General features: G+C 44.7%; 1 protein-coding gene across 12 annotated transcripts in view; it reads left to right on the top strand.

The window, feature by feature from the left end:
* Celf6 (CUGBP Elav-like family member 6) overlaps window positions 1–18203 on the top strand; it is a 42576-nt gene that overhangs the window by 5418 nt on the left and 18955 nt on the right. For 10 of the 12 annotated variants that reach the window (XM_063246792.1, XM_063246791.1, XM_063246790.1 and 7 more), the window contains exon 3: window positions 8245–8293. In XM_063246792.1, the coding sequence (XP_063102862.1) occupies window positions 8245–8293 (49 nt within the window). Of the gene's footprint in view, window positions 1–7067; window positions 7239–8244; window positions 8294–18203 lie in introns of those variants that run through there. The other 2 variants (XM_063246796.1, XM_063246797.1) reach the window with 2 other exon arrangements.

Here is an 18203-nt window from a genome sequence, read left to right on the forward strand (position 1 = left end):
CCAGATGTAGATTTGAATTTTAACTTTGCCATTTACCAATTCTGTCTCTGGAAACATTCCTTAGATTCTTGATCTTCAGATTACTCATCTGCAAAGAGTGAGCCGTAGTAACACCTAGCTCCCTTTGCTATAGTAAGGTAAGATTAATTGGCTCTTAGCAAGTACCTAAGATCCTAGGAGGCATGATTGTTGGAGTCAGGGGCAAGTGCTTTCAGATTCTGGAGAGGGATTTGGCTTCTATTCGTGGCCCCAGAGACCCGAATCAGGATAGACCAATCTGAGTGGACAAAGGTTGTTTCAACAAGGTACAGTATAAGGAAGTCACTGCTCTGAGATGAGCTGTCCAGCAAAGGAACGAGCTTTGTAAGAGTTGACCATCACAGTCACTGAGGCAGCTTGACCCTCTTGGAGACTCAGGGCCAAGTAGCTCCAGCTGCCAACCATTGTCCATCTTCTGCATGCAAGCTATGGAGTCGCATGGACCTGAGTGTAGACTCAGACCTTGCTGCCGTCTAGCGCTGTGACCCCAAGGAAGTCCTAGTCCCCACCTCCCAGGCATGATTGAGCTCACAGAGTTGTCATGTTGGTTGAAAAAGTCAAGTCGTGTAAAGTGCTTAGCACAGTTCTTGGCAGAAAATCACGCTCAGTGCAGGTTGGCCAGTAGCAGCAGTAGTAAGAGCACCAGCAGCACGGGTAGGCACGGTAGGCCAAGTCATCATTCATCTCATCGCAGGAGCAAACGAGTCTGCCGCTGGTACTGGGAGCCCTCAAGGCGAGCTGTGACATCCATGCAGGAAACAGCTCAGTAACTGGGCAGAGGCAGAAGGAACAGGCGGGTGTGAAGTGCAGCGGGGCTGGCGGAGTTCCGGGGAGCAGCAGCTGAAGGGAGTCTGAACGTCACCGCCACCACAGGGATTTCCACCTCCTCCTGAAAGCCAATGAGAGAAACTGCAATAAATTAAGATGAACTTCGGTGGCAGGAAGAAAAACTTTCCAACAGGCACAGAACTGTACTCCATGAGGTCTCCCTGGAGGGCTCTAACAGCTGAGGACACCTGAGCTAAGGACTTTGAAGACCTTGAGAGCTAGGAGAACTATCGGGGAGAAAAACAAAAGAATAATAACTAACGAAGACGAGTACTAGTGTTGATAGTTCTTTCCATGTTCTTTCTGTTTGTTTTATTGGGACAGGGGCTCACTATACAAGTTTAAGATGGCCTTAAACTCATTATGAGCACAGGTTGGCAATCCTCCTGCCTCAGCCTCCCAAGTGCTGGGATTATAGGTGTGTATCACTACAGCCAGCTACTTTCCATGTTCTAAATCATTGTATCTTTCATGAGAAGGTATTGTTTTGGTATCCCCATTCTACAGATGAGGGAACTGAGTCTTATAAGTCAAGTGACTTGTCCAAGGTTGTGGATCGACTAATGGAAAGATCTGGGCTTCCAGCCCAGTTAATCTGGCTCCAGAACTCATTCACTTAACTATTGTGCTGTCACCTGCACCAACATGATGGCAGACAGGGCCCTTAGGTACTAGGGATGATGGTGACTGGGGTCTACCCTTTCCTACCTGACCATCTGCAGACCCCCAGTGTGGCCTGGCTTCCTCTGCTACCGCCAGCATTGGCTTTCTTCACTCTCCCTAGCTTAACAAAGTGAAAATTAATATTTAATTATTCTCCTAAATGAAAATCAATAGCTGTGCTGGCCAGCCCCAGCCATGCTCATGCCATCCATCTTTCTCCTCGGCCTGCTGGCCAGGGCCAGCAGCAACTTCAGTCATCTGGACTGGCAGCCCACACAGGGAGAGGAACTGGAGTCCAGCTCCCCAAGGCGCTGGGTCCTGGGAACAGCTGCCACCTGCTGGAGGAGCAGGAGAAGGACAGGACATCAGCGCAGGGCTCCTGGTGCAATCCAACATGAAGGAGTCATTGTGGGTCTAGAAAAACCTAGTCAACTCCCGAGAGAAAACCTAGGCCCTGCCCAGGGGCAGGGTTGGGGATTTAATGGAATTGCTTAGACTGTGATCTCTTCTTTCCCTTTTTTCCCCTGGTATTGGGGATTGAACCCAGGGCCTTCACACTAAACTACATCCCCAGCCCTTTTTTGTTCTTTTATTTTGAGACAGTGTGTTGGTAAGTGACTAAGTTGCCAAACTGGGCTCGAACCTGTGATTTTGCCTCTGCCTTCCAGAGTGCTGGATTTACAGGCATGTGCTGCCATGCCCAGCTTGAGTCCTCCTGCTACTTTCCCTCTACTTGCCTACCCACAATTTCTGTCACTTATCAAAATCCAACTTCCAGCCTGACATGTGGGCACATGCCTGTAATCCTAGCACCCTGGGAGGCTGAGACAGGCGGATCACTAGTTTGGGCCCAGCCAGGATAACAGTGACTCCAAAACAAATTGAGGCTTTCTGCTCTGTCCTATGTGGTTCCTGTCTGCTGCAGCCTCCTCCCTATGACATTGGAGCTACTTCTTCCAACTGTCATTTGTTTGTTTGTTTGTTTTTTGAGACAGGATATGCTGGCCTTGAACTCATGATTGGGCTCCTGCCTTAGGCTCCCAAATTCTGGGACTTCAGGCCTGCACCAACAAGCCCAGCCAGCTTCACTTTTTTATTTGTTTACTTAGTTTTGGGGCTAGAGTGTCATGTGTAGTCCAGGCTGGCCTTGAACTCATGGTGATCCTCCTGCCTCAGCCTCTCCAGTGCTGGGATTATAGGTGTGCACCACCGTGGCCGGCTCACAGCCTCACTTTAGGCTTCAGCAGCAACCTGAAAGGAGTGAGGCCAATTTTAGCCCCACTTCTGGGGGGCATACCCCCTTATTTGTCTGTTTCTCTGTCCAGGAGCGCCCTTCCTGGGGGACCCACTTCAAACAGGAAGGAAGCAGACAGAGCTGAACAACAAAGTGTATTTGTTTGCACAAAATATCTTGGACAGGGAGCAAAAGGAAGCCAAAATCTAGAGCTGTATCAGCCCAAAGGAAGAGGCATGCTTTGTTCTCATCTGTCTCCTGGGTTGGGAGCGCTTTTGTGTCATCTATAAAAGGCACCTTATGTGCTGCTGTCTGCTCAGGGGTGACTCTGAGAACTCTGACCTCAAGGAGCAGCCAGCCTAGCAGCAATCACTCCCCATTCAAGCCCGGGGCTCACCCTGGGCAGGCAAAACAAGCATCGGAGTGAGGTGGAAGATGCTTGGCAGAGGAGCTGCTGATTGGAATCACTGCTATGTTTTGTGAACACGAAAAGCCAAAGGCCACTTCTGAGATGCTGGGGATCACACAGAACAGCTGGAGGACACCCAGCAAATACTGGGGCTGCCCATGGGTGGAGAGCGCGCTGTGTGTGTTGGGCACCGGGGCGGGGGAGCTGTGAGGATCCTGGGCTTTACCAGGGCCTATGGTGGAGTTAAGGCAAGCGAAGGGATTGCTTTTAAGAAGTTTCTCTGGGGGCTGGGGATTTAGCTCAGCGGCATAAGCGCCTGCCTTATAAGCAGGCAGTTGTGAGTTCGATCCCTGGTACCAATAAAAAGGAAAAAGACACAAAAAAATAAAGAAGCTTCTCTGGCCACACTGTAAAGGTCGAGTGGAAGAGGGAGCAGCACTTGGAGACAGGATAGCCCTGCAGGACAGTGTTGCTGGCATCTGGGTGAATCAGGAGGTGTGCTGGCTGTGAGCTGGGGACAAGGCAGGTGTGGGGAGCAGAGTGGGACTTAGGACATCCATGAAGTCTACAGCCATACCACCCTGAACGCGCCCCATCTCGTCTGATCTCGGAAGCTAAGCAGGGTCGGGCCTGGTTAGTACTTGGATGGGAGGACATCCACAGAGATTCTGGACTAGTGGGGCTGGATAGTGAGGGAGGGAAGTGGAATGAATTGCTGAAAATGATGAAACTTGCTTTTTTGTGTGTTGAGGCAGTGTCTCTGTAGCCCAGGCTGACCTCAAACGGACAGCCATCCTCCTGCCTCAGCCTCCCAAGTGCTGGGATCACAAGCATAAGCCACCACATTCCGTTCAGAGTATTCTACATTTGTTTGTATTTCACAACACCTCTCCCAGGCTCAACCCTGCTTCCTGCTCTGGGGAGGGAGGAGTAGAGGAGAGGAGCCCAGAGAGGAGGGACAGTGACACCTAGCCGAAACAAAATTGTTTAGCAGCCAGCGCTGCTTCCCCCTCCATTTGTAGGCTTGGAAGGACTGGGGTCTTGAGCATGGCTGTGCTACCATTGACCTCCCCTCTCTGTGTGTGACATTGGTGGTTCTCACCAGGTGCTCTGATATTCTCTGCCTTGACTGCCCCTCCATGGCCTAAAGCAGACACAGAGGGATTCCGGTTACCTCATCCGGTTCCCAGCTCTCTCCCCCAGTCCTGGCAGGAACCAGGCAGGGCCCCATTGCCCAAGCTGTTCATGCGGCCAGCTCTCTTTCAGCCACACATAGCACGAAAATCCCAGTGCCCCGTGGGCATGGAGGCGCAGAACCCTGGGGAGCAGTATTCTCCCCCACTCTACTCACCCTCTTGGTCTCTTCTCCTGGAATTCCCTGTACCCTGCAAACTCCCAAACTGCCAATTTCCTCCACTTCTCTGCCATAAGCCCAAGTGAGCATCCGCTGACACTGCCTCCTCCCTAAAGAAACCAAAGTCAAGTTAACTCTCCCTGAACGTTTCTTGAATCTGCCTGGTTCCTTTTACCCTGATCCGAGTCACTCCCACCTCTTACCTGTACCCATCTTCTTGCCTGAGTTGCCCTCTTTCTAGTCCTCTCTGCGTGGTTACAGCTGAAGGAATGCATCACGAGACTAAACTGACTACAGTCTCCCCTCCTGAAGGCCTGCCCTGGGTCCTCACTGCCTTCAAAACACACCACAGTTGGAATCCCTTCCTGTGCTTTCATGGCCCACCCTACCGCCTCTCAGTGGCACAGCCTTCCACCATATCAAGACAAAAACACACGCACCCAGAAACGAGCAGGACATCTGGTGCACACACTGAGGTGCAGCCCTGTCTTATTCATCCCAACCCTGAGAGTTCTCCTTTCCTGAATGAGGTTGCTGAGGCTCAATGACTGGAGAGAAATTCCCAGGGTTGCAGCCAGGATTTGCTTGCTTGTTTAAGTTTTTTGAGACAAGGTTTTGCTATGTGGTTCAGGCTGGCCTTAACTTACCATGTAGCACAGGGTGGCCTCGGAACTCAACGATCCTCCTGCTTCAGAAGCCTCTTGAATGCTGGGATTTCAGGCATGTGCCACCACATCTAGCACTGTAGCCAGGACTGGAGTCCACGTCAGACTCAGAAGCAATTTGTTTTACCCTGGCAACTTCATGCCCATGCCTGGCCATCTGAGCACTCAGCTGCCAGCCGTCACTCTCCCAATATGTCCATGTGACCAATGACCATGGTCACATACTGCTCCCTCGTGAAGCTTTTCCAACATCACCCTCTCCATCACCCCTAGGCTCTCCACCTCAGCTGGCCTGGTCCCTCTGTGTCTCTTTTTTTGTTTTCATGTTTCAAGAATGAAGTTGAGCTGGGTGTGGTGGTGTACACCTGTAATCCCAGCAGTCTGGAGGCTGAGGCAGGAGGATTGCTATGAATTCAGGGCCAGCCTGGAATATATAGTGAGTTCAAGGCCAGCCTGGACTACCTAACAAGACTCTGTTTCAAAAAAAATGGAGTTGAGCAGCACAATGCAAAAATCATGGACATCACCCTCAGACAAACCTAGGGAACCTGTGCTCTGTCCCTTACCTTTCCTTCACCAGCTCCACCACTTCCTCACCATGTGACATTAGACATGTGACATACTCTCCCTCGGTCTCAGTGTTTTCATCTGTATATGGGGACAATGGCATCACCTGGCTGAACATTGAAAGGACTCAGGGACAGTTAAGTGCCCCCAGGAACAACCTGGCACATGGCATGTCCGTGGGAAATGGTGGCATTATCTTCCCCTCCTGAGCCTGTGAAGGAAGCAACCACATCTAGTGCTGTCTCCCTTGTGGGGCCACTCTGGGGCTCCTCATGAAAATACCAGTGGCCTCCATCTCTGTGCGGCAGGTGGGAGGCTCACCCTCCAGCCTCTGGTGCCCGGACTCTACTAAGTCCATCACTCAATGCCCACTGTCCCTGGAACGGTGGGAAGTGGGGATGGGACATTGGCCAGAGCATCAATGGGAGCCTTCTCCTGAGAAACCTGGCTGGGAGGCAGCTGCCATGGAAACTGCTGCTGTCTCATGTGCTCATCTCTCCAGGCCCCAGGGAGAGCATTGCAGGATCTATTTATGAATTAATAAAATAATGATGGTCTTGCTGAGCCTTGCTGCCTGCACCCCAGGCTTCTGCCCTCTCCCTTCCCTGTGAGACTTCCTCTGCCCCTGCTGCACCCATATCCTGACCTTGCAGCTCCTCATTTCCTTCTCATCCCCACCGATCATCTCTCACCTTGCTCCCTTCATGTCTGTCTCTTACTTTCTCTCACTGCTGTCTTCCTGTGTTTCCCTGCCTCTCCTGTGTTTCTGCTCCCTGTGGTCTCTCTTTCACTATCATAGGTGGCAATACTCAGGAATAGTCCTCTCCTTCTGGTCCCTGGTCCAGGCCAGTCCAGACCTGTCCTGCTACTCCTGCTCTGTTTGGCTTGATCTTTCATCCCTTCTAGACTGCACCCTGAGTCCTGTTGGTGTTTTGATTCCCACCCACCACTTGGCACACTGGCCCCTCACTAATGGGTGGCCGTATGAGAGAGCTGGGTGGGAAAGGGTCTCTGCTGCTTCAAGCTTTGCTTGTTTTCCTTTCTCTGTTTTTATTTTTTAAAAAGTATTCCCCACTCCTCCCACCTCCCCAAATTTAAGCCAAAGGAAATTGCTCAACTGTGACTGCCAGGGCGTTACCATAGTTACCGGGTAGCACTTGTGGCTATGGTAACAGGAAGCTGCCTGTTGTCTCGGCAACCAGCACATTGGTAGAAGATGGCGTGGCCTCTGATTGGTGCAGAAGCAATGCATTTCCTGAGGGGAGGGGGTCAGATCATCACCTTCTCAGGCCAGATGGGCATCAGTAGCCCTTCCTCCGTGAACAGGAAGGCCGCTGTTCCTGCCTCCCAGCACTCAGCTGTCTGCCCCCCCCCCCAACAATAATTCCTCACTCCTACGCACCCAGCTCTTGGCACTTTACCAAGACCTTTTGCATCCCCATTACCTCATGTGATCCCCACAACACCCATGAAAGGAAGGTGAGATGGGGTTCAATCATGAATTCACTTAGGGTGGTTGGGGGGTGGGGCTGTGTTTGGGGTCTCTCAACATCCCCTAGGAGCTCTTAAAAAGCTATAATCCCCCAATTTAAGAGTCTCATACAGTTCCCAGGGGATTCTTAATCATATCTGGTCACCGAACCCTTGAATTAAAAGATGTAACTGGTTGGAGGGTGGGGAAGCCATGCTGGGAGCAGTCAAGCTGCTTCTGGGTTTACATCCTGGGTGTCTGGGGAGCTTGGGTTCGAGTGTGATGAGTGGAAGGTACCAAGGGCTTTCTAGCCAGGATGTCCAGCAAGCAGCTGGGAGCACGGATGTGAGGCTCAGGAGATAATGGGGGCCGGGTGTGGAGCTCTGAGTCATTCCTGTGTGGACAGAGCAGCTGCGGGCACTGGGCATGGGTGAGACCATCCAGGCGGAGTGGCCTGAGGATGGTGCCCTAGCCACTCCAGCATTCTCTGAGGAGGGGGACCCAGGAGGGACAGAAAGGGTGAAGACAGAGACTGTGGTGACTCAGGCTTAGAAATGGTTTCCCCGTTTGATGAATTGCACCTGAGCAAGAGTGGCTTCCTTCCACTCAGACAAAATGGTAGAGTTAGGGTAGAAAACACCAAATCTGATTTCATCTACAAAACACACAGCATAAATCCCAGAACACAAATGTGCAGTATCAGTTGGACCCTCCCACCCACCTCCTCTCCCTCAAAACTTTTAAGTTCAGGAGGCAGAGAGAGACAGACCTGTTTGGCCAACTCCATCCATCTTGGGCTTGCCTGGAGCCACCATCCTTGCAGGTTTTGGCCCTTTCTAAATACCTCCATTTAAGGAAGGGGTCTTGGAGAAGATCTGCGATCGTGGTGGGAATGGTAGAGGACAGACTTCAAGGGGGTCAGGGCTCAGATTTTGAGGAGTCCGGGGTGGAGAAACCCCGGTCCCAGGACCACATGGACCTGCTGAGCGCGTGTGTTGGTCCAATGTCTTTCAGATGAATCGTCCGATCCAAGTGAAGCCGGCTGCCAGTGAGGGCCGAGGAGGTAACGTCCCTATCTAACAAGCTCAGGTGTCCCCACGTAAGGGCTGGCGGGCTTATTTCTGGAGTCAGTCCTACCTAGGCTTCTTAACAGACCCTCCCTAGCTAGGGGAGACCACAGGGTCCCAGAGTTCCTCAGCCTCAGAAACAGCTCAGCCAATCCCTGCTGGGGCTGCAGTGGGGTAAGGTTCTGAGGAAGTCAGACAAGCAGGTTGGGAGTGGGAGGGAGCACTTGCCACCTTACCCCTAGAGAGTGCTCATTCATGTTTTGCTAGGTAAAACTGAATCGGTTTGTTTGAAGAATTAGGCTGGAGTTATTTTTCCTTCCCAGATTCTTCTGCCTGCAGAGAACCATTCCCCTTTGGATTGAGGTAACTCATTCCTTTGCTGTCACTGTCTGGTTAATCATGGTGACAGATGTGACTGGGATGACAGGCTTTGCAAGACATAGGAAGCAACTGGACTGTATGATAAGCCTAGAAAGTCTTCAAAAGGTTTCTTTTTTCCTTTTTTTTTTTTCTTTAGCTGTACTCTTTTCTACAAGAGAGATTACTGCTCTTTGAAAACTAGAGTGGTAAAAAGCTTTCTAACACCATGCTAGACTCTGGCTGGCTTCCATTCTAGAAAGGCAGTGTGGTTTCTTGTGTAGTTCTCAATGTCTTTGACCTTGGGTCTTACATTATTTCAGGGCACCTGTCTATGGCCTTCTTTGATGTCTGCCTGGGTAAGACTCAGACTTTCTGCTCACTGTTCGCACCCACTTTGTGCCACAGAACTATCATGGAGTTTGATTCTCCAGTAAGAACTCTACTTCCTGGATCTTTTCAGATTCTCTAACTTTGAGTTCTGATTTCTGGTCTCTGGTTAAGATGTTATTGTCCCCACCTTGTCCTGTAGAGATATATCCAAGTTTCCTCACCTTCTCCTCATACATGCCCTCTTTTCCCATCTCATCTCACTTTCCAGGCAGTTTTCGAGATGTTCCAAGATGCCTATAAAACATCTTGTTCGCATGTCCCTAGAATTTCCGCCCTCGGGAAGTACTCCGTTAAGCACTTAGGCCATTGTTGGCCATATTCTAAGCCCTGCTCACAACCATGAGGAAGTCCCACAGATGTGTCACCGAAGACACGTGGGTGAGCTGAGAAGCAGACATAATGAATTGTTTTCAACCGTCTAACCATCTTCTGAGGCTATGAAAGGGTGTGGGCGATTCAGGGTCACCATTCCCTGTGACAGGTGCTTCTGAAGGGCAAGTCCAGAGAGCATGGTGGGGATGTGAACAAGAGCTACCTCTGAGATAGTGGTGTTTAAGGAAAGATGCAGAAAATAACATAGAGTAGTCAGAGAAAGGAAGATTGAGGGAGCCCAAGTTACAGAAGGAGGAAAGAGCAGCTCCAAAGGCCCAGAGCTCAGCACAACAGGGTGTGCTTCAGAGTCCAGAGTCCGTTCAGGACCTGGGCCCATGATGTGGATGTGATGCATGCATTGCATTGCATCACCCTTGGGGACCTGCGCTGCACATGAGAGGCCTCTCTCTTCCTGTGCTGCTTCTGCATGGCCTTGTGCCACCAGCATTTGCCCATTCCTTTCTGTCCAAGTTTCCCAGGTGCCACCTCATTGACAGATTCTGCTTGGATTCAGAGCAAACCTCGCTGGCAAGAGAGCTGCCTGGCTGCTGAACTCCCAGCTTTAGAAGTGGCGGTTGCACAGATTATTTCTTGCCAAAGGATGGCTCTCAAGCAGTGTGCACACCAATTGCAGACTTGCATGGCCAGGTCACTTACGTCCTCCCCACTCCTACTCAGGACTTGCAGGGCACATAGCTCAGATCCTGTTGCACAGTCTTTATCACATGTAAGTATTTTATGACTAGTTGCCCTGTCACATAATCTTGTTATTAATCAAAGTGTGTTTTTTACCCTATCATGTGCCATTGTATATCTCTTGTAAAATGAGCTCAGTTATGTTGAATTTTAACACAACTTAATGGTTGAGAAGCTCAACTTTTAAAAATGTAATTGAATTTTTGCTTTTGAAATGCAACAGAAGAGCCAAGCATGGTGGTACATATCTATAATCCTACTGTTCAAGAAAGTAAGGAGGGAAAACCCTATGAGAATCTGTTACCCCCCCCCCCGCCCCGCCCTTTGCACACACACGCCAAATTCCACCATTTACTTCTGGAGAGGATTATTATATGATTATATGATTTCTCTTCCTGTAAAACAGGGATCACCAGCCAGGCATGGTGTGCCTGCTTGTGATCCCAGCACTTAGGGGATTGAGGCAAAAAGATCACTGCAAATTTGAGGCCACCTTGGCTTACATAGTGAGCTCAAGGGTTGTCTGAACTACATGGTGAGACCCTGTTTCAAACAAAACAAAGCAAAACAACAACACCAAACAATAAAGAAACAGTGATCACCAAGTCAAATACTATAAGAACCTAGGTAGTTATTCTTAAATGAGACTATCATGATGTTATAAAATATTGTAGCTTAATTACATTAAATCTTGGCAAGTGATTACATTTTTAAAAGACTAGCACTGGGAGAACTTAACCAAACTTAGCAAATTTGCTTCTTTGGCACAAAGGTTCATGTATTTTTCCCCATCTGCCATAAAGAAGTATTCCATCTTTTACACGTGAGCTTTCTAATAAAAATAGTTTATGTTCTGTCTCTTGAATTTCAGTGTCAATACAGAAGAATTGTAGTATTCTTAATTTTAATCTACGAGCAGGAGGTTTGTGGTAGAAATAATCAATGTCCATAGTATGTGTAGGCTTCTAGTTGTTTTTTGTTTGTTTTGTTTTTGAGACAGGATCTCACTATATAATTCAGGCTGGGCTTGAACTCACTGTGAGCCCAAGTTGGCCTCAAACTCACAGCAATCTTCATGTCACAACCTTCTGAATGCTAGGATTATAGATGAGCACCACAACCCCCAGCATCTGCCTGTATTTTGCAGCCTAGGATAGTTACACAGTCTCAAACACTACCGGCATTCACTTCTACTTTAAAGATTCACAAAGTCAAAACACTTTTCCCTCAGCATTTAGGTACATTGGAAGGTGAGCTTTAAGTATTTGCCTAAAATGGAGATGGTGTTGTGTCCCTATAGCCCCAGGTATTTGGGAGGCTGAGGCAGGAGGATCACTTGAGCCCAGGCATGTGAGGCCAGCCTGGGCAACATAGCAACACATCCTTTCAAAAGAGAGAGCCAGGGATATAGCTCAGTGGCCCAGCACCTGCCTGGCAAGTGTGAGGCCATGAGTTTGATTCCCAGTATCAAAGAAAAAGTATTTAAGAGAATTTTTTTTTTAAAAAAAAGGACTGGGAATATAGCTCAGTGGCATAAGCACCTGCCTGGCAAGTGCTAGGTCCTGGCACACAAAAGAAGCAGGGAAAGACACTGGATAAAACCCCAAGGTTCACGTATTTCAAAATGTTAATCTTGGGTGACTGAGATGAAATGTGAGGCCACCCAAATTCCTCATACAACGTGAACTGGATAAGACTATTTTATTTGCTGCTTGGCATAGGGACTATGGTTGATTTTTCTCAAGTAACATTATCTCTATTTTGGAAATACTAATGAAAGTTAAATAATAAGTACAGTCCTATAGGAAAAGTATTTTTTAGTCACAAGGCAAAAATGTCTTAAAAACCATTGAACTCTTGTGTATTTTTTCTCTCTTTTAAATCTCATAGGACAAGGGGCTGGGGATTTAGCTCAGCGGCATAAGCGCCTTCCTTGCAAGTGTGCGGTTGTGAGTTTGATCCCTGGTACTGATAAAAACGAAAAAGACAAAAAAAAGATTAAAAAAAAATCTCATAGGACAACCCACCTTCTGTCTCTCTCAGACAGAAGCTTTCTCTCAATAAATATATTCTGCTCTTAACCTCCATTAAAAAAGCCAAAAAATCTCATATCAATAAATCTACAGATCACGATGGTGATTACTCTGCTTGTTATATTTCCCAGCTTGGCTGTATTTGTTTGCTCAGTAATTTTTATTTTGTTAGTTTTTTAAAATTATTTTTTACTAAAACATTTGTGTGTTCAAGATCCCTGAGACACAGAGCAGGTTAAGAAATTGATCTATGAACTCTTTCCACTTGAGGTTTTCGTTTTGTTCTTTATCTTTCCAATTTAAACATTCTTACAAGAGGGCCAGGGATTTAGCTCAGTGGCATAAGCACCAGCCTTGCAAACGCAAGGTCATGAGTTCAATCCCTGTTACAAAAAAAAAAAAAAAAAAAAGCTAGTGATAACATTCTTATAGGGGAGAGAGAGAGAGAGAGAGAGAGAGAGAGAGTCACTGTGAGATTGATCCCAGAACCTTTTCCTTGAGCTACATCCCCAGCCTTTGTTAAAATGTTTGTTTTTGAGACAGGGTCTCACTATATAGTTAAGGCTGGCCTTGAACTCTCTACATACCCCAGGCTGATCTTGAATTTGGAGTAGTCCTCCTGCCTCAGCCTCTTGAGTACTGGGATTACAGATGTGCACCGTTATGCTTGGCAAAAAGACTATTTTAAGACAGGATCTTGCTAAGTCAGAGATGCCCAGGTTGGGCTTGAACTTGCAAACTTCCTACCTTAGATTTTCAGAGTTCCACGATTATAGGTGTGGGCTATTGTATTTTCAAATACATTTTGAGGGCCAAGAATATAGCTCAGTGGCACAGTACCTGCCTGACAAGTACAAGGTTCTGAGTGCAATTCCCAGTGCCAAAAAAGTTTACTAAATTAAAATACACTTTGAGGCTTCTCCTTTTTTTAAATCTTGAAATTAGGTTTAAATCAAGTACCAATTATCTCCTACCACATTTCTCTCATCACCAGCCTATAACTGTGTAATTTCTGCCTGAATTTCTAAGGGTTCAGTTAGATAGCACTGTGCATTTTGAGTAATAAAAATGTATTGAAAAGTTCCCACTTCATTTAGTGTTTAACAACTAACCTTAAAGTTAAACTTGAAATTTTTGTTGTTTTTTTAGATTATCTATTTTATTTTAAAGAGAAAAAATAAGATTTCAAAACAATAATTAGAGGGTGGCAATGGTATATACATTGCAATATATATAATTAAATATATATTATTTCAGTTTCTCACACTAGTGAGAAAATATTGATGTTTATGCATGTGGGTCTGATTATTTCACTAATGAGTATGTTCTCAAGTTGCATCCATTTACCTATGAAAGTCTCCAGTTTACCCTTTTCATGGCCGAGTAGTACTCTGTTGCATAAAAATGCCACATCTTTTTTATCTATTCCTCAGTCAACGAGCATTAAGTTGTTTCCAAGATCTGGCTATTACAAATTGTGCTGCTATAAATATGAATGCACATATATCACTGTGGTATGATGTTTTTAATTCTTCAGGGAAGATAACGAGAAGGGGAATAGCTGAGTCAAATGGGGCCTCCACAATGGTTGCACCAGTCTACATCTACACTCTTACCAACAATGGAGAAGGGTTCCTTCTTTCCCACAGCACTCCAGCATTTGTTTTTTTTTCCCCCAGTATTTGTTATTGCTTGATTTCTTTCTTTCATCTTCTTCTTCTTCTTCTTTTTTTTTTGTCTGTTTGAGACAGGATCTCACTATGCCATTCAGGTTGGCCTTGAGTTCACTTTGTAGCCCAGGCTGGTTTTGAACTCGCAACAGTCCTTCTATCTCAGCTTCCTGAGTGCTGGGATTACAGGCGTGAGCCACTATGCCCGGTTTATTGCTTGCTTTCTTGATAATAGCCATTCTTTCTGGCGTGAGGTGGAATCTCAGTGTTGTTTTAATTGCATTTCTCAAATTACAGTGATGTTGGCCATTTTTTCACATATTTATTTGTTGCTCATATTTCATCATCTGAGAAGTGCGTTTTTGTCTCAGATGCCCACTTTTGGACTGGGTCTTTAAATCTGGAAGGACTGATTTCTTTGAGTTCTTTATATGTTCTCGATAGTAATCCTTTGTCTGGGGAACAGCTGGAAAACATTTTTTCCCACATTGTGGGCTGTCTCTTCACTCTGTTGGTTGTTTCCTCTTGCTGTGAAAAAGCTTTTCAGTAGGGTGAGATCCCATTTGTTGATTCTTTGTGACAGTTCTTGTGCAATTTGCGTTTTGTTCATAAAGTCTTTGCCTATACCAATGTCTTTAATGCTTTTATTTATTCTATTTTCCAGCAGATTTTATGTTTCTGTTTTAATATTAAGATCTTTGGTCCATTCTGATTTTAGTTTAGTGTACATGGTGAAAGATATGGGTCCAGTTTTAATATCTGGCATGTGTAGAGCCAGTTTTTCCAGCACCATTTATTAAAGAGGCTATCTATCTTCCAGTGAATGTATTTGGCACCTTTGTCAAAAATAAGGTAGTGTATCTGGAGTTGTTTCTGCATCTTCTAATCTGTTCTATTAATCTTTGGGTCTGTTTTTTTGTTTTTTGTTTTTGCCAGTACCATGCTGTTTTTATCAAAGTTGCTTTATATTATAATTTCTTTTTTTTTTTTTTTTTGTCTTTTTCATTTTTATCGGTACTGGGGACCGAACTCACGACCGTCTGCTTGCAAGGCAGGTGCTTATGCAGCTGAGCTAAATCCCCAGCCCCTTTATATTATAATTTCAAGTCAGGGATTGTGATGCCCCCTGTCATGCCTTTGTTGCCCAGGATTGCCTTTGGTATTCTAGGTCTCTTCTGGTTCCAGATGAATTTTAGGATTGTTTTCTCTAATACTGTGAGATATGCTGTTGGAATTTTGATTGGTATTGAACTGAATCTGTGTAACAGTTTTGGAAGTGTGGCCATTTTCACTATATTGGCTCTTCCTACCCAAGAGCATGGGACATCGCTCTATTTTCTAACATACTCTTCAATCTCCTTTTTCACTGTAGAGGTCTGTTTTGGTTACTTTTCTCTCATTGCTGGAACAAAATACCCAACACGTAAAATGAAGGAAGGAAAGGTTTATTTAGCTCACTGTGGAGGTTTCAGTTCATAATTAGTTGGCTCCAAGGCAGGGTAGCATGGCACAGGGGCAACACAGCCAGCAAAAGCAGCCAGAACTAAAGGGGGAAAAACAAGCCTCTTCTCCTCCCTTATATTGTATGCAGGCCACCCCCAGGGTGGCTGTAGCACTCCTGAAATCTCTGTGCCCTCCTCTTACACAGGATGAGGATATGTACTAAGTGAGAATCCTGGTTCCCTGCTGAATCTCTTCTCAAGTTGCTAAACTTCTCAAGTTGACACAATGTACCAACCATAACAAGGTCTTTTATATCCTTCTTTAGATTGATTAGGAGGTATTTCATGTTTTTGGATACTATTGTGAAAGGTATTTGTTTCCCGGATTTGTCTCTTAGTGAGTTTATTATTAATGTTCATGAATACTATTGACTTTTGAGTGTTGATTTTGTATCCAGCTATGCTACTGAATTTGCTTATGAAATCTTCTGTGTAGACTATCATGTCATTTGCAAATAATATTTTAACCTTTTCCTTTTCTATCTTTATTCCTTTTATTTCTTTCTCTTGTTTAATTGCTCCAGCTAAACTTTCCAGGACTATTTGAATAAGAGTGGAGACAGTGGCTATCGTTGGCTTTTTCCTGATTTTAGAGAAAAGCTTTCAATTTTTATCCATTTAGTATGATGTTGGCTGTTGTTTTGTCATAGATGGCTTTTGTCAGATTGAGATAAAGACCATCTATTCCAATTTTCTGTAGTTTTTTTTTTATCATAAATGGGTTTTAGACTTTGTTGAAATCTTTGTCTGTATTTATTGAGATACCATATGATTTTTGTCTTTGGCTCTATTAATATGGTTTACTACATGGACTTGGATTTGTGTGTGCTGAACCATCCTTACATCCCTGGCATGAATCCCATATGATCATGGTATATAATCTTGATGATTTGTTGTATTTTGTTTGCCAGTATGTTATTGAGAATTTTGCTTTTGTTTCATTTTGGGAAATTGCCCTGTAATTCTCTTTCTTAGTTGGGTCTTTCTCTGGTTTTGGTTTCAGGATGATGCTTGCTTCCAGGAATGAACTTGGGAGTCTTGCTTCCCTTTCAATTTCATTAAATAGTTTGAGAAGTAGAGGTGTTAGGTCTTCTCTACATTTCTTGTAGAATTCAGCAGTGAATCCATCAGGGCCTGAGATTTTCTTTGTTGCTAGGTTTTTAATTACATCTTTGATTTCATTTATTGATATTGGGTTAGTTAGGATTTTTATATCTTCTTGATTCAGTTTTAGTAATTCATATGTATCTAGGAATCTGTCCATTTCTTCTGTATTTTCCATCTTGTTGGACTACAAGTTTTCAAAGTAGGTATAGATGATTTTCTGGACTTCTGCAGGGTCTGTTTCATTTCACCTTTTCATTTAATTACATGGATTTGAGTCTTTTCTTTCCTTTTTTTGATAAAGTTGCCTAGCATTTGTCAATTTTATCTTTCAAAGAACCAACTCTTTGATTCATTCATTCTTTGTATTGTTTTTTTAGACTCCAGTGAGCTGATTTCTGCTGTGACCTTTATAATTTCCTCTCTCATATGAGCTTTTGAGTTAGCCTGCTCTCCTTTTTCTAGAAGTTTGAGGTTCACCATTAAGTAGTTTATATGTGTTTGTTCTGTTTTCCTGATATGGGTGTTTACTGCTATAAGTTTCTTTCTTAAGACTGCTTTCATTGTGTCCCACAAGTTCTGGTATGTTGTACTATCATTATCATTCTACTGTAAAAACTATCTAATTTTTTCTTTAATTTCATCTGTGACCTATTTGTTGTTCAAGAAGGTGCTATTTAATATCCATGTTTTTATGAAGTTCTTGTGGTTTCTTTTGCCATGAATTTCTAATTTCACTGCACTGTGGTCTGATAGTATGCATGAGATAATTTCAATTCCTTTACATTTGCTTAAGCATGTTCTATGAGCCAGTATATGGTCTGTTTTGGAAAACATCCTGTGTGCAGCTGAGAAGAATGTGATTCTGATGTTGTATGGCAGAACACTCTGTAGACATCTAGTAACTCCATTTGTTCAAAAATTTGGTTCAGTTCTAATATTTCATTATTGATTTTTTTTGTCTAGTTGATCTATCGTTTTGTGACAGCGGGTATTGGGGTCTCCCAATACAATTGTATTAGGGTTTATTTGATTTTTCATGTCCATTAGTAATTGTTTTACATAACTAGGTGCACTGGCATTTGCTGCATATATATTTATGATCATTATCTCTTCCTCTTGGATTGTTCATTTTACTAGGATGTAGTGACATTTTTTTATCTCTCTTAATCAGTCTTGGCTTGAAATTCACTTTGTCTGCAAACAGAATAGCTACCTCTAATTTTTTCTGGGTTCCTATTGCATGGAGTATTGATTTCCATCCTTTGACTTTTAGTCTATGAATTTTTTTTAATTAAATGTGTTTCTTGTATGCAACATATTGTTGGATCTTCCTTCTTGATCCATTCTGCCAGTCTGTGTCTTTTTACTAGTGAATTGAGACCATTAACATTGATGGCTATAATTGATATGTATTAACTTACCTTTTGTCATGTTATTTTCTTGCTGTTGGCTCTCCCTTTTCCCCTCCAATTGTTTGCCTTTCCTAGTGGATTCCTTTCGGGGTTCATGGAGGTATAGTCATTATCATTTCTTTCTATGGTTTTTTTTTTTGGTCTTTTTGAGACGGGTCTCACTATGCAGTTCAGGCTGGCCTTCTGCTCATTTTGTAGCCCAGGCTGGTCTGGAACTTGCAATGATCCACCTGTGTCAACCTCCAAAGTGCTGGGATTACAGGCTACTATCTCTTTCTAGAATGTCCTTTAAAACATTTTGGAGTGCTGGTTTGGTGGTTATAAATTTCCTCAGATGTCCTTTGTCATGGAAGTATCTTATTGC

The sequence above is a fragment of the Cavia porcellus genome, unplaced genomic scaffold, assembly GCF_034190915.1.
Source record: "Cavia porcellus strain 051 isolate PalLab524CR breed Dunkin Hartley unplaced genomic scaffold, mCavPor4.1 scaffold_4, whole genome shotgun sequence".
Classification (NCBI taxonomy): Eukaryota; Metazoa; Chordata; class Mammalia; order Rodentia; family Caviidae; genus Cavia; species Cavia porcellus.